Below are 17500 nucleotides of genomic sequence, written 5' to 3'. Positions count from 1 at the left end.
GGGCCACACCAGGGCCACATCAGGGCCAGATGTGTGTCAGGAGAAGCGGCCATAACATGATGCACTACACCACCATACTCCCCATACGGCCCTATAGAATTGTCTACCCGTACATCCCTATAGCTGCACTCACACACACACACACACACACACACACACACACACACGCACATATATACACACACACACATATATACACACACACACACGTACACACATATATACACACACACACACACACACACACACACACACACACACACACACACACAAACACACACACACACACACACACACACACACACACACACACACACACACACACACATATATATACACACACACACACACACACACATATATACACACACATATATACACACACACACACACGTACACACACACACACACACACACACACACACACACACACACACACACACATATATATACACACACACACACACGTGCACATTCCCCATACGGCCCTATAGAATTGTCTACCCGTACATCCCTATAGCTGCACTTTCACACACACACACACACACACACACACACACACACACATATATACACACACACACACACGTACACATTCCCCATACGGCCCTATAGAATTGTCTATCCGTACATCCCTATAGCACACACACACACACACACACACACACACACACACTCATGACACTAAGACATACAAGACAAACAACACAGCAAAATAATAATAATGTTAAAATTAGTCCAATTTCCAACCGGCTGAAAATGTCCAAGGGCAATGATGACCCGTGTGAAACTGCGCACAGCCAATGCAAGACCAATAAAGTTCTTTCACTGACCAACTCTACTGGCAGTCTGGAGAGCAGAGCACCGGAAGAACAACAGTCTGAAGTCATGCTGGGCGATCTTCCTGCTGATCAGCAGCTCGGTGGCTTTAGCAAGGACAGTTTGTTGCTGAGTATTTCAGACACAGGTACACTATATTTCAGGTCTATAGGTACACTGTATTTCAGGTCTATAGGTACACTATATTTCAGGTCTATAGGTACACTATATTTCAGGTCTATAGGTACACTGTATTTCAGGTCTATAGGTACACTGTATTTCCGACACAGGTACACTATATTTCAGGTCTATAGGTACACTGTATTTCAGGTCTATAGGTACACTGTATTTCAGGTGTATAGGTACACTGTATTTCAGACACAGGTACACTGTATTTCAGGTCTATAGGTACACTGTATGTCAGGTCTATAGGTACACTGTATTTCAGACACAGGTACACTGTATTTCAGGTCTATAGGTACACTGTATGTCAGGTCTATAGGTACACTGTATTTCAGACACAGGTACACTGTATTTCAGACACAGGTACACTATATTTCAGGTCTATAGGTACACTGTATTTCAGACACAGGTACACTATATTTCAGGTCTATAGGTACACTGTATTTCAGGTCTATAGGTACACTGTTTTTCAGACACAGGTACACTGTATTTCAGGTCTATAGGTACACTGTATGTCAGGTCTATAGGTACACTGTATTTCAGGCACAGAGTGCACTGTACGGTGCACCGTATAGATTGATATATTATTCTTGGAATGGAGAATCTGTGCAGATCATGGTGACCACAAGAATTCTGGTTTTATAACAGATATACTGTAGCTCTGTTAATGTAATCAGTCAAGAACACATTACATTACATTACATCACATTACATACACAACACATTACATTACATTACATTACATTACATACACAACACATTACATTACATTACATTACATTACATCACATTACATTACATTACATTACATTACATTACATTACATCACATACACAACACACAGTGAGCTAGTGAAGAACATGCCACATCAGAATGGTACTTCACAGTGAATCAAAATCCCATCAAAATTAATTTGAAGCTGATACCAAAAACCAATTGCCTGATAAAAATAGTAAATTGTTGCACAATGTTGCTTTGAGTCAGTCCAGAACAGTGATGAACTAGTGGGGGGTGAGCCGGAGGAGGCTGACCCTGCGCCCGGTCAGGGCTAGAGAGAGAGAGAGGTCATCGAGAGGAGAGGATATGAGGCAGGGAACGAGTGTAGAGAAGGTAGGTGGAGGAGAACAGAAGGGAGGAATGGACAGAGCGAGGGAGGAAGGGAGGGATGGACTGAGGGAGGAAGGGAGGGATGGACAGAGCGAGGGAGGAAGGGAGGGATGGACAGAGCGAGGGAGGAAGGGAGGGATGGACAGAGCGAGGGAGGAAGGGAGGAATGGACAGAGTGAGGGAGGAAGGGAGGGATGGACAGAGCGAGGAGGCAACGTGCCAAGGCTGGAGTATGGCTTTCATTTACACATCTTCGTTTAACCCTCCGCCTCCAAGCCACAGTCTCCATTTACACACGGACACTCCAAACACACACACACACACACACACACACACACACACACACACACACACACACACACACACACACATACATACACAGACACTCCAAAATCACTTACACACACACACACACACAATACGCACACACACACTTAACTCCGTCACTGCTGGACCATGGAATTTATTAACAAAAACAACTTTTACCACAAAAAACACCACATTGTATTTTACTTATTTATTTGTGTATATTATATGTGTAAATGTCTTGTGTAAATGTATGTGATAGTGAATTTAATATAAATGAATTTGCTTTTGTAATGTTCGTAAGATTCAAGTTCTTGAAAGATCTGTTGCAGATCATTTTTTAAACCTTGCGCATGCGTGCCTTTCTCCTTTTAAATGGTAAAAGTACAGACCCTATAGAGGAATGTATAGCCACACAAGGATAGATTTATTCCAAAGCAAATGCTTTCATATCTGCGCTTGACTTGACCTGTTCCACAACCCCAAGGTCTCCTCCTGCCAGGTAGGGATTCCAGCCAGGGGTGGAGGCTGTCCTGCATTCTCCTCCTCTCCTCTCCTCTCCTCTCTTCTCCTCTCCTCTCCTCTCCTCTCTCCTCTCATCTCTACTCTCCTCTCTTCTTCTCTCCTCCTCTCTCCTCTCCTCTCTTCTCTCCTCTCCTCTCTTCTCCTCTCCTCTCCTCTCTTCTCCTCTCCTCTCCTCTCTCCTCTCATCTCTCCTCTCCTCTCCTCTCCTCTCTTCTTCTCTCCTCCTCTCTCCTCTCCTCTCTTCTCTCCTCTCCTCTCCTGTCTCCTCTCATCTCTCCTCTCCTCTCTTCTTCTCTCCTCTCTTCTCTCCTCTCCTCTCCTGTCTCCTCTCATCTCTCCTCTCCTCTCTTCTTCTCTCCTCTCTTCTCCTCTCCTCTCTTCTTCTCTCCTCTCTTCTCCTCTCCTCTCTTCTTCTCTCCTCCTCTCTCCTCTCCTCTCTTTCTCTCTTCTCTCCTTTCCTCTCTTCTGGAAAATAGATCAGGTGAAGCACACTGTGCACACTCTGTGTAGGGAACACTATGCTATTGGCTACCATCACAAAAGTGCCTTATTCCTCACAGTGTCCCATTTGAAATCACAGAATATCCCTCCAAAAGTGTTTGAGATCAGAGCCGTAAATACCAAAGACGTCCAGCTCAGCGTCCAGATAGTTCAAAGCATCTGTTTTTCCCGAACAGATGTAGTATTTTCAGATGTGCACATTAAACCAACATTATGGTTAGCGGTTGAATACACATAGACCCTCACTCTGTTTTCCACATCTAACCAGACAAACCCATGTATAGCCCGATGATCAAAGATTCTGACCAAAAGCAAAATAAAGCTTAAAAAATCCCCCTGCATTTAGGGCATCGTTGCAGCCGGTCCAGGACATCCAGGCGGGATGTGGTCTGCCTATATTTGGATATTCATTAGGAAGCTGTCACTTAATATACCTGTGGTGGGAGGGCTGTGAGCAAATGGAGGGGAAGAGGGGGGCAGGTTCACCACTGTGGGGCTCAGGCAACACCAGATGCTCAATGTCCCATCAGGCTCTTTTTTCTTCTTTTTGTGTGTGTGTGTGTGTGGGGGGGGGTCATGGAACATCTCTGTGAAATCGCTTGACGAGTTGCACGTGTGTGTTAATGACACACACATTTCTGGCTTCGAGGACCAAGCAGTGGTCATCTTTGGCAGTGGTCACATGGCAGTAGTCAGAGGTGATGACGAAACAGAGCTGTAGGCTTTAGCTTAAATATGAAAAAAAAAAAAACATGACAAGCCACACAACACAAATATTTATTGTTAACACCTATAATTCAACACACACAACATATCTGTTTGACCCAGGGAAAGGTAGTCTATATAGCCTTATTCAGCTTTAAACAAGCCACCAGATTCTACTGAATATCGGTCCCAGAATTATATCAGAAAACACAATAGAATACTTTTGTTATTGAGTATTCTATATTCTAAGACGTGTGTGACTTGTGAGTATTCTAATGTATAAGGAGAATGAAGAAATGATGAAAACACTTCACACACACACACACACACACACACACACACACACACGTGTGTGAGCTAGTAGGGGGCAGTCTGACTGTGCTTTCTCATGACCCAAATACCGCGTCATCATCTCTGGAAACGCTTTGAAGACTTTCCACTGAGCCTGGACACACACTCACACACACATGCGCACTCCCAGGGTCTGCTTGGCTCCCAGGGCCCACTGCAGAGTGCAGAGTGTTCATGAAATCCAATGCTGCAGCAGTAAAGGTGTTTGCTATGAAAAGGGCTGACACACACACACACACACACACACACACACACACACACCAACCTGTCATCTACTGGTGATCAACACCCAGGCAGCAACAGCAACACTGGGTGTTATTCTCTTGTGACAAGCAACACTGGGTGTTATTCGCTATGACAATTCAACACTGGGTGTTATTCCCTATGACAATTCAACACTGGGTGTTAATCTCTTGTGACAAGCAAGAGTGGGTGTTATTCTCCTCTGCCTAGGAGATGTCTGTAAAGCACAAATGCTCAGACATGTGCAAGCAGTTGTTGTTTTCAGTCTATTTGGATTCAAATGTCAGCCATAAATTCTTCTGCCATCCATTTTGCAGAGTCAGTTACAGTGTCAAAACAAGTTACATTTCTTAACTCTTTGCTGTTGTAAGTAAGTTATGTAGCTTTTCCCTTCTTCTGCTGCAGATCTCTTGCTGCCACACACACACACACACACACACACACACACACACACGCACACACACACACACACACACGCACACACACACACACACACACACAGCCACACACACAAACACACACACACACACACACGCACACACACACGCACACACACACAGCCACACACACAGCCACACACACAAACACACACACACACACAGGTTTCCACCAAATGTTGCAGCATCTGCATGGCTACCGTAGGCTGTGGACAGAGTGGAAAAATACACACTCTCTCTCTCCCTCTTTCTCTCTCTCTATCTCTCTTTTTCTCTCTCTCTATCTCTCTCCCTCTCACTCTCACACACACACACACACTCACACACACACAGACACACACACACACAGACACACACACACACACACACACACACACACTCACACAGACACACACACACACACACACACACACACACACAGCAGGAAGAGGAAGAGTATGGAAGTTATGAACGGGTCGGGGGCCTTGGCTACGGGTGTGTGTGGAATGTTTCGGTGCCTGGGTAAACCCTGCAGGTTGCCTGTGCAGAAGAGCCATGCAATATCCTGAGCACGAAGCTACAGTGTGACCCTACACTACGCTAGCAACGCACAGGACAGGAGTCTAAACAAAACCAAACAAATCCCAAACACTGCAAAACAATCAACACAGAGCCATCCGTCTCCTGAGGACTCACACGGACAGGTAGGTGGACACTTATACGGCTCCTCTAACTATTCTGTAACAGCATTTGTTTATTCTGCAATGTTGCATAACATGGAATGTTTTGGTAAGTTGAGAGAAGGGGAGGGGAGGGGAGGGGAGGGGAGATTTGTCTTCAGTGGTACAATATCGATCAGTGCGCCAACTCACACTGTTACACAACAGGAGAAAGTGGCAGTGTTTTCATCCCTTTAAGAGGGGAGAGCAGCGAGGGACTTGGAGCGCAGAGTAGATATGATGTCAGATAAGATGTTTGAAATTGAGATTAGGGGGCTTACTTTGGTAAGGAAATACATGTACATGGGGAGCCGCAGTTTAAACTACTCTAGGCATTTTTACTTGACTCAGTGGCTTAAATAAAAAACGATTCATCACAAAGATGTCACATGTAACAAGCTGTATAAACTGTTGATAAACGAAGACTCATAAAACATTTATACAATCCCACATGGCTTTGTCAAGCTCCGTCCACATAACAAAGTCTATATGCAATAAACTTTCACTCACACTGATGTTTGCAGCTTTTTCTCTCTCTCACACACACACACACAACACACACAATCACACACTGATGTTTCTAGCTTTCACACACACACACACACACACACACCGATGTTTCTAGCTTTTTCACACACAAACACATACACACACACACACACACACACACACACACCCCCTGATGTATCTAGCTTTTTCACACAAAAAAACAGACAGCTTTTCACACACACACACAAACACACACACACACACACACACACTGATGTTCCTAGTTTTTCACACACACACACACACACACACACACACACACACACACACACACACACTGATGTTTCTAGCTTTTCACACACACACACACACACACACTGACGTTCCTAGCTTTTCACACACACACACACACACACACACACACACACACACAAACACACAGATGTTTCTAGCTTTTCACACACACTCTGATGTTTCTCCACAGGGCCTCATCATGTTAATCTCGCTGGACAGACACGTGGCCTATAGCTCTCCACTGCTGGTTCTGGTTCTGGTTCTGAGCGCCATGCACGGTCCAGTCTGGGGCTCCACCCTGGACGTGGATTACGGCGGGGTTCCGCTCTGGATCAACCGGTTCCTGGGAGAACCGAGCGTGCTGAGCCTGAGGGGCCGGATGGACCCGAGCTGGTTCCGAGCGGTGAACACCCAGAGCTGCCCCTCGGAGTGCGAGTGCCCAGTCCAGTGGCCGACAGCGCTGTACTGTGACCACCGGGCACTGGGCGAACTGCCCGCCGAGCTTCCAGCCAGAACCCAGTATCTGTTCCTCCAGGGGAACCAGTTGACCGGGTTCCGTCCAGACGCCTTCGCCAACGCCACGGGGCTTCGCTGGCTCTTCCTTGACCGGAACCAGCTGCTCAGTGGGCGTCTGGATGCCGGCCTGTTCTCCGGTCTGACCCGGCTGGTCAACGTGTTCATGAACAACAACAACCTCACCGAGGTGCCGATGGGGCTCCCGGCGGGGGTGCGGCAGCTCCGGCTGGCGTACAACCACATCGAGAAGATCCCTCCCGGAACGTTCGAGAACCTGCGGAACCTCACCACGCTGCTGCTCCAGGGGAACCGTCTGAAAGTGGTGGGAGAGTCCGACTTCAAAGGTAGGCAGGCTGGGGAGTTCAGTCGGGTATGGGAGCGCCATGTGCCATTTGGTCCCACCGTGACCTCGCGGTTAAGGCCCATTCACACCAAGAACGATAACGATAACTATAACCATAACGATAAAAGCGTTCACACTGAACAACGATAAACAAAGTCTCTCCTTGTGTTACAGTTTTTCTCGATCATTTTGATACCTGTGTCAACTCTGACATCACATTCTCAAAACAGTTAACACCTGTGTCTGAACAAAAGCACTCTGGACAAAATGACACATTTTGCTTGCAAAAGGCTGTCACTCTCTCAAAACACTTAAAACATGCAGCAAAAGCAAATCTTGCCTTCAAACACTACAACTTGTTGCCAATTCAAAAACACTCTTTAATCAATTATTACACACTGGGCAACAAAATGCAAAATCTAGTTCTCAAAATGAGCATTTTTGCTATGTCTGTTTCATTACTTTCTCATTTTTCTGGTATCAGAAAAAAACTCTGAAAAGACAAAATGTACTGAATAAAAAAACAAATTATTCATTCCTTCCAAGATGTAACTGCCATTGACATGTAAGACATACAGCAAACACCTAGCAAGATACTGTAAATTTCATTGAACTACAACTTTCATCGAAATAGACATACAGTAAAGACCTTTTGTACTGTTTTCTCCACCAAATAGGCAATACAGTACTTTGTCTAAATGTGCATTAGATCCATACTTGCAAATAGCAACACAGAACAGACATCTCTTATGTAGAATGAATGATTGCTGATTGAAGAATTGTGCAAAGGAGTTTCACACAGGTGTATCAGAAATTCAGACTTATGCAAGGAATCTATACCACCTGTGAAAAGATGTTTTCCTTTTGTTTAGCATGGGAAAACCAATAGACTTTGGGGCTTTTGAATGACACCTGTGTTACTGTAACTGTTTTGCAAAAGGGTGTGAGAAATGTGTGAACCCAATGAAAATGTGTGAACACATTCGCAAGAGATGACTTCTGCTGTGCAAACAAAGTAGTCATGAAGACCAAGTGGGTTCTAGTTTACTTAAGCAGGTAAAAGCAATCGAGAAAAACTGTAATGAGGCTAAAATTCGATGGGTTCTGATTGTCTATTAGCATTTTATCGTTGTGAAAATCGCTCTGAAAGTGATCCCCAACGATATCGCTCTTCATGTCGTTATCGTTATAGTTTATGTGTGAACGTCGTCATTCATATTAACGAGAACGATATTTATTTATATTTATCATTATCGTTCTTGGTGTGAATGGGCCTTTAAAAGCCTCCCTGCGAGCGGTTCAGTGAGAGTTCCCAGAGAGGGAGCCCATATCCCTGCTCCAGTGCAGAGCGAGGGAGAGTGGACGGCTTTGATCCTATCAGTCCTCGGGCCTGCAGCCTGCCAGATATGACCTCATCCAAGCACGCCAGTCCCTTGTCCAAACTCCACAGCAGTGGCCCAGCGCAGTACAGCAGAGCTGAATGCTGTCGTGTGAGCGGAATGTTTGTTATCACATCAGCATCACCAGTGGCGGAACAAGTCAGAGCGGGGCACATGACCGGGCCCTTTATTAAACTCATAATTTTACAACATACACATGCCCGCAACAGCGGTCTTACAAGCGTCAGCGCCACGGAGAGCAACTATGTAATTTTGAAGTCCATCGAACGTACATAAAGTGCAAGAGAACAAAAACAAAAACATTAGGCTACATGACCCCTAATAATAAAACAACAATAATACGCAGCACTATTTGAAGCGCATACGACGAGCCTTGCCCTTCACAAACTAAGAAAAACTATTGTCAAGACATTAGGCAATTAGGCTACTGTACCCCGGAATACAAAATTCCCAACTTCAGAAAGACAGAAAGTTTGTTGTACTGTATTCTGTAGTCTGTATTCTGTAGTCTCAATGACCGAATCAGTAGATATAGGCCTACCTGTTGTCAGTTGAGTTCGTTCAATTCATTTATTGTAGGCTAGTAGCCTAGGCAAATATGAAACGGAGATGTAACGTGGCTACGGGCGGGATTTTGAACTTGCATGTTTCATGCATTTTAGGGCAAAAAATACCATGGGATTGATGTGTTCTCCATTTGAGGAAAGTAATCAATTGCGGACGTGCACACACAGACAGCTCAGACACAGAGCGCATATAGGCCTAGGTTAGGCTACTTTCACTTTCTAGAGCGCATTCAGGCTACGTAAAAGATGCTTCATACCAAAACAACGATCAAACATTATCAAATGTATCATGACGTGTTGTCACAAAGACTTACTCCAATTAGAAAATCGAAACCAAAATCATGTAAGTGTACAGTAAGTGTTCTCTCATTGACGCCTGTAGGAGACAATATTGTTGATCCAATTTTGTAAATTTGCACGTCGTAAATTTCAATATGAGAGTTAAAATAAAGCCAGTCATACAGCAGAACATTTTATTCAATATTTTACACCTACTAAATCATCACAGTAAATTTCAAAACTTTTTACCAACCGTGAGTCATAACTCATCCTGACTGGGGCAACCTATAAGCCTAATACGTCCTACTCTGATGAAATGATGATTGAAAAGAAACCGTTTGCATGATCTTAGCTCCTCCGGCCTTGTGCCGTGGGAGAGGCCCGTCCCACCTTGCCCGGAGGTGGGGGAGGGGCGTCCCTGCGGGTCCCGGGCCGGAGGCGTGCCGCACCCCCTCAAGCTCCGCCCCTGAGCATCACATTCACATCATCCATAATGCTAGCACTATGTAATGCTAACACTGTGTAATGCTAACTAACACTGTGGAATGTTTTTCATCTTAAAGCAACATTCAACAGAAAAATAGCTGACTAAGATGGCATAGGGCCTGATTAGCTGAAGACACAACAGATGTTTGAGCACATGCATACAGTCACATACACATGCCATATACTGTACAAAAAACACACACACACATGTAGAGGTTTAGAGATGTAGAGATACGCATGGACATTATGAGGTGCCCCTTAACCAAGCTACTGTAACATCTTGTACTGTGGTGCCCCTTAACCAAGCTACTGTAACATCTTGTACTGTGGTGCCCCTTAACCAAGCTACTGTAACATCTTGTGCTGTGTCTAACTGTAACATCTTGTACTGTGTCTAACTGTAACATCTTATACTGTGTCTAACTGACAACCAACAAGGTAAAAAGTGAAAAAGTTCAAGTGAACTGGTATTTAGCTTTTTACCCAAAGCGACTGTATGGTCATCACCAGGCGGTGGCAATACCGCTGCTCTGTGTGCATGTAGCTAGGGTGACCAGATGTCCTGTGTGCATGTAGCTAGGGTGACCAGATGTCCTGTGTGCATGTAGCTAGGGTGACCAGATGGTGTGTGTGCATGTAGCTAGGGTGACCAGATGTCCTCTTTTTCCCAGGCATGTCCTCTTTTTGAGACCTAAAAATAATCCAGGATTTTGTTCTTCTACTAGAGTCTCAAATGTGATTACAGCGAATTTGCGTTACGTTTCTCCCTGTCATTCCCAAATGAGTTCAAAATGGCCTGTCATTCCAAATGAGTTCAAAATGGCCTGTCATTCCCAAATGAGTTCAAAATGGCCTTTTGAGGCAGTGTCTTCTCTTGTGTCCTCTTTTTGTGTCCTCCAAAAAGAGGACACAATGTGCTCACCCTAATGTAGTAGATATTGCATATGTTTCATGCCATGCCATGTACCGTGTGTCTCTGCAGGCCTGTCCTCATGCCATGTACCGTGTGTCTCTGCAGGCCTGTCCTCATGCCATGTACCTTGTGTCTCTGCAGGCCTGTCCTCATGCCATGTACCGTGTGTCTCTGCAGGCCTGTCCTCATGCCATGTACCGTGTGTCTCTGCAGGCCTGTCCTCATGCCATGTACCGTGTGTCTCTGCAGGCCTGTCCTCATGCCATGTACCTTGTGTCTCTGCAGGCCTGTCCTCCCTGAGCCTGCTGGACCTCAGTGGGAACCTCTTTGAGACATTTCCCCGCCACCTGCCCCCCTCCGTCTCCCAGCTGTACCTCTCCAACAACTCCCTGGTGGGCATGGAGGGGGGCATCCTGCAGGGTCTCCCCGGCCTGCGCTACCTGCGCCTGGGCAGGAACATGCTGAGGGACGGGGGCATGGAGCCTGGGGCCTTCAACCTCAGCTCGCTGGTGGAGCTGGAGCTCTCCTACAACCAGCTGACCCACATCCCCGTGGTGCCCACCACCCTGCAGTACCTTTACCTGGAGGCTAACCAGATCTCAGGTGAGAGCCTATGTGTGTGTGTGTGTGTGTGTGTGTGTATCAATATCAGTGTGTGTGTGTGTGTGTGTGTGTGTGTGTCATTGTTGTTGTCTGTCGTTGTCATGTCATTGCCTGACAATTGATTGGCAAGGGTTTAGTCCCGAATGCATAGTTTGATTTATGCAGGGTTTTGGGGGGTGTGACCCCATGATTAAGACAACCCCGGAACCCGCTAATATGGTATGTACACGTATTGTATGAATCTTAGTCAGTAAAAATGCCTACTGCAGGCTACTCCTTCTCTATCATAGTTTTTCTCAGTCGCTTTGGTACATTTCTCGAATCATCCTCAACATTTGCAAAACAGTAAGTGCATTTCATACAATTCAATTCAATGAAAACAATTCATACAATTACCAAAACACCATGGATTACCTGCAAAAGCCACTCCCTTGCTCAAAACCCTTAGTTCATCTCTCAAAAGTGAATATCTGTGTCAATGAACATGTCAGAGCATGTCAGAACTACAAGTCCTTGTGATATTGTGTACAGATAAGACAGTCAAATTGCTTAGTCATGTTGTCAATATAACAGTGTACTCTGGAGGGATGTTCTGATGTAAACTATGACTAATGTTTTGATGACAACTATTGTAAATTGTAGGTTACAAATTGTAGGTTAAATTGGGAGTTTGATTGCAAGAGACTGGACAAGATTCACATATATGCTTTTACTGTTTGTACTGTCATTTGTTGACAGACCATCTCATAGCGATACAGAAAGAAGAAGACAGCACTGCATAGCACGAAGAAGAAAAAAAAAAATAGAAATGTGAACATAGGACAATCTCCTTAGGGAAATTACAGTGCAGTTTTCCTACACCTCCTAACGTTCCTGTCTATTGGGCCACTAATGCTTATCCACATCTCAACGAATATCATAGATAGATAGATAGATAGATAGATAGATAGATACTTTATTCATCCCGAGGGAAACTTTAGAAGATTTCGAACCCAGTCAGTCAATAGTGAAAGTAAATGCTGTATAAACTGTTGGTTTAAAGGATGTTACGCCCAAAACACACCCATGAGCAACCAGGGTCTAATTACAGTTTTTTCAATTGCACAATTTTGAAACAGGTCCCGTCTTTTCAAAACACAACAGACAATTACACACAACACAACATCACACCCAATAAGCCTAAACCCTTAGCTCTTTTGCAAAATGAAACACTTCAGTCAAAACTATACAATTATTTATCAAAACTATTTTGTTGTCATATTACAAACACATCCATCATATGATCTGATTATATTTTGAATCAGTTACACACTCAATACAAAACACATTTGAAAAAAAGAAAAACGGTTTCCCTAGGATATAGTGAATGCTTGATTTTTTTTTTTTTCAAATACAAAAACAAATATTGTTCAAGTAGGATTAGAGGATCATTTAGAGTACAAGAATACACTGACCAAACATAAGACACATGAGACCAGACCGACATTGAGGACTTTATTTCTCTCCACATTGTGAAGAACACTACAGTTTTTATTCACAAAATCTTTGCGTATCATATTTTTGTACAGTAAACATGTAATTCTAACCCCATTACCCCATATGATACCATAACCCCATACCAAATCTGCAAAACCATACTCAAATTCTCAGCCTTTGACTCAGTTTCCAGTTCCGATAAAAGAAACAGCGTCTCTTCCTCCTCATCCTGTCTGGGCTACATTGCTTTCAGTTTCTGTTGTTGACAAGGGCTCACCTGCTGCCCAGTGTTTAGGACTGATTGTCGAGTTTACAGTTAAACACATTGTGTCTTCAGACCCGATAGTTGTGTCTAAACAAGTGGTTCATGAGTGTGTATTTTGGAAGGTAGTGCCTTGAAATTACAAAGAGGAGACATTATCAGAAGTAGAGAAATGTGTTTAGTGTTTTTTAAATATAGTATAGTATATATACTTTTTTGATCCCGTGAGGGAAATTTGGTCTCTGCATTTAACCCAATCGGTGAATTAGTGAAACACAAACAGCACACAGTGAGGTGAAGCACACACTAATCCCAGCGCAGTGAGCTGCCTGCTTCAACGGTGGCGTTCGGGGAGCAGTGAGGGGTTAGGTGCCTTGCTTAAGGGCACTTCAGCCGCGGCCCACTGGTCGGGGCTCGAACCGGCAACCCTCCAGCTACAAGTCCAGAGTGCTAACCAGTGGACCACGGCTGCCCACAAATTCACAAATGAATGTGTGTAGTGTTGTGTCTGGCTGATAATGTGCTTATAGTTGTTTTGCTCCTTGAGGGTAAGGTTTCGCTAACTGTGGAATACTTTTTTATTTTTTAAGCAATCGTAAAAACAACAGAACAATGGACTTGGAACAACGGAACAATGCACTTGGGGTCTGGCGAACTTATTACGCCATGAAGATAGCAATTATAGGCTGACCACACCCTAAATGTGCTTAAACCGATACACCTCAGACGATGCGTCAGGACCTCAAGATAGGGCCCATAACATGAGGACCAAGAAATAACTATTTAGATTTTTGAGAGCACTAACATGCTCAGATCTTCCTTACTGTCCCTCTCCTTTACTTGCACTGAATAGTTAACTACATAGTTCTCAGTTAAAATTTCAAGTTTTTGCCTGAAATTGCACTGTGCCTATTTACAAGGGCATTGTTCCCACCTCGTTTGGGGTCAACCATCAAGTGCTGGACCTCTATAGAAAGCTGAGAACCTGTAGCTTTCGTAGGAAGCAGTCAAGATAACTGTGTGATGTACTGACAAAGAGCTACAGAGGCTAGAATATAGTTTTTTCTTTCTGACCACATTTCAGCCCTCTAGGTCACTTGATATCCCTTAGAAACACAACTGAGCCCTAGCACCAGGTCTTGTGAAGCTGTGTGCAAAAGTTGATCAATATAGAATGAAAATATGAGTGCTTTAGACTATTATTTGCCAAGGTATGCCCATGCGTTTTGTAAAATGCCTATGGATACTCCCCATAGGACTTGTTGTTATCCAAAATGCATACTGACAATCAAATGCTTACTGCACATGAACCCCTTTGTGTAGAAGCATAATCCTGGTCTCAAATGAAAGGTAACACTTTCAGGTAAGGTAAAGGTAACAGGTTTCTTGTGGACTATTTAGATTGTATGTCAGGTGTTGATATAGACTGACTACACAAAATATGGAATAATTACAAAAAAGTCTCTATTTTTGCATTTACTTTGTTGGTTCAATGAGTGTGTATAAGATAGACTATACATCTGTACAACTAATATTGGATAATACAACATGAAGATTCAATTTCTATGGATTCTTGTGAATATTTCAGTACCCAATATGAGGCATCTACTTATTGTGCTGCAGCTACACTGCAGCCAGAAGTCAGGGTATCACCAAAAGCGGAGGAGGGGGAGGGGGGCATTTTGGATCAAATTTAATTGAGACATAATAAAATTAATCTGAGAATATAAAGCACTATACAGATTGTACATGAAAAATTGTACATGAAAAAGTTGTCATTTTTGAATTCCCAAGAGCCAAAGCTTTGAAATGGTGTATAACATTACTATGCTACATAGCAATATGGTGCATACAATTGATTTACAGTAGAATGTTGGGGGGAGGTGTCCCGTCGGCAGGACACTGAAAGTTATTACTATTGAGCATTTGGGCTTCACAACTAAGTCATTCATTCATTCATTCATTCATTCTCCGACAAAAAGACATGGATGACCGACTCTCCTTTAAAGTCGACCGTCGCTTTGTTCCTCAAATGTTAAAGAGGTGCTTCTAATTACTTAACCCTCTTATGTTTGATTGGAGCCTGTGCTGCACCAATAGGAAGTGTTACTGGCTGTTGTCTTTGTGTGGTTGCCAGAGTGCCAAAGCCTGTTTGCATTTTTGGTGCATGTTGCGGTTTCAAATTAGAGCCCTGTATCTTCACGGCACCAGCAAAACCAAGGTCATCCCAAGTTCAGCCTCCAGGTGCTCAAGCTCCATGAGTGACCAGCATTATCCTCCTCACCGCCCATAGATGGTGTGGATCTGTAAGAAGACGCTCATAAATGATATATATAGCCTCGGAAACATAGAGACGTCGAGCTATATCCTCACTTGAAGGAGCTTGTGTGGACAAATAGGGTGAAGAGTTAAATGGCAATGATATTATTATATACTCGTTAATCTGACTCCATTTGATTAATAATTTGTATCACCAATCAATTACCAAGTAACTAGTTTATCAGCTATGGAGGAGAATGGCATGGCACACTACGAGAATTGAAGATATACTATTGGTAGGCAAATTAACAATTTAATAGGCATTAAGTCTTAAAGGTAAATGTAACCCATATCACTTCAGTTGAATGTACAAGTAAACTCACATAGTCTACTGTAACAAAGTAGCAAAAGGTAACAAAGGAAACTTAACCAATTCACAGAGGTAAACTTGACAAGTTAAAGATAACAGATACACCAGATAAAACAATACAAACCCAGAGATAGAGAAAGGGGGGGAGAGAGAGAGAGAGAGAGAGAGAGAGAGAGAGAGAGAGAGAGAGAGACAAAGGGAGACAGAGAGAGAGAGGGGGAAAAGAGAGAGACACAGAGAAGAGGTCCAAGGTGGAAAAGAAGAGAAGATGGGAGAAAAGACAGAAAAAGACCAGAAGGCAGAAAACCAGAAGAACCCTGGAGGACCAGAGCCTCCACTTTTATCATCACCTGGGCCACCCCCGACTCATCAGAGCCTCCACTTTTATCATCACCTGGGCCACCCCCGACTCATCAGAGCCTCCACTTTTATCATCACCTGGGCCACCCCCGACTCATCAGAGCCTCCACTTTTATCATCACCTGGGCCCCCCCCGACTCATCAGAGCCTCCACTTTTATCATCACCTGGGCCCCCCCCGACTCATCAGAGCCTCCACTTTTATCATCACCTGGGCCACCCCCGACTCATCAGAGCCTTTGTTGTCTGAGGTGGATGGGTGTGGCCCAGGTGGATATCATAACTTTATGCTGCAGTTTAATTCTTAATCTACAACTATGCACAGATACATTCAATTGTATCAAAACCATAATCAGACTGTTGCCCACATTACAAGTATTAATTCAAGACCAAACATGAATGTATTATTCACAACACATATTTACAGAGCAATACTGTATGATAATGAGGTTGGCCTATCTCACCAGAAGACATCAAGTAGGCCCAGGACTGAGTTATCTCTCAGTAGAGGGACCAGAACAAGGAGCAAATGGTCACTTTATGCATGAGCGGGTGTTGGGGATCTTTGGCCATGGCCAGCTAAGACGATACAGATCAAACACAGGCATCCACACATGTAAATTGACTGCAAAAGGCATTCTTGAGAAATGCATAAGGTTTGGGCAAAAGACGGGACTTACAGATCCAATGACCAATGTATCCTCCTCATGGTGCCTGGTTCCAATGACCAACGTGTCCTCCTCATGGTGCCTGGTTCCAATGACCAATGTATCCTTCTCACTGCCCTTAGATGGAAGCATACTGTATCCTCCTCACGGGCCATAGATGTTGCGCCAATGACCAGTGTATCCTCTTCATGGTGCCTCGTTCCAATGACCAGCATATCCTCTGCACTGCCCATAGATGTTGCTCCAATGACCAGTGTATCCTCTTCATGGTGCCTCGTTCCAATGACCAGCATATCCTCTGCACTGCCCATAGATGGTGTGGTTCCAATGACCAGCATATCC

General features: G+C 44.1%; 1 protein-coding gene across 2 annotated transcripts in view; it reads left to right on the top strand.

Annotated features, from left to right (window-relative positions):
* Window positions 1-5603: 5603 nt before the first annotated feature.
* The window catches only part of zgc:113307 (uncharacterized protein LOC553753 homolog), a 16924-nt gene continuing 5027 nt past the window's right edge, over window positions 5604-17500 (top strand). The window contains exons 1-4 of one of the 2 annotated variants that reach the window (XM_042089769.1): window positions 5604-5860; window positions 6849-7518; window positions 11447-11764; window positions 17281-17439. In XM_042089769.1, the coding sequence (XP_041945703.1) occupies window positions 6858-7518; window positions 11447-11764; window positions 17281-17315 (1014 nt within the window). In that variant the 5' untranslated portion in view covers window positions 5604-5860; window positions 6849-6857 and the 3' untranslated portion in view covers window positions 17316-17439. Of the gene's footprint in view, window positions 5861-6848; window positions 7519-11446; window positions 11765-17280; window positions 17440-17500 lie in introns of those variants that run through there. The other variant, XM_042089768.1, reaches the window with a different exon arrangement.

The sequence above is a fragment of the Alosa sapidissima genome, chromosome 4 (genome assembly GCF_018492685.1).
Source record: "Alosa sapidissima isolate fAloSap1 chromosome 4, fAloSap1.pri, whole genome shotgun sequence".
Lineage (NCBI taxonomy): Eukaryota > Metazoa > Chordata > Actinopteri > Clupeiformes > Clupeidae > Alosa > Alosa sapidissima.
The sequence above is the reverse complement of the archived record's forward strand: the minus strand, read 5'-3'. Positions and strand labels throughout refer to the sequence as shown.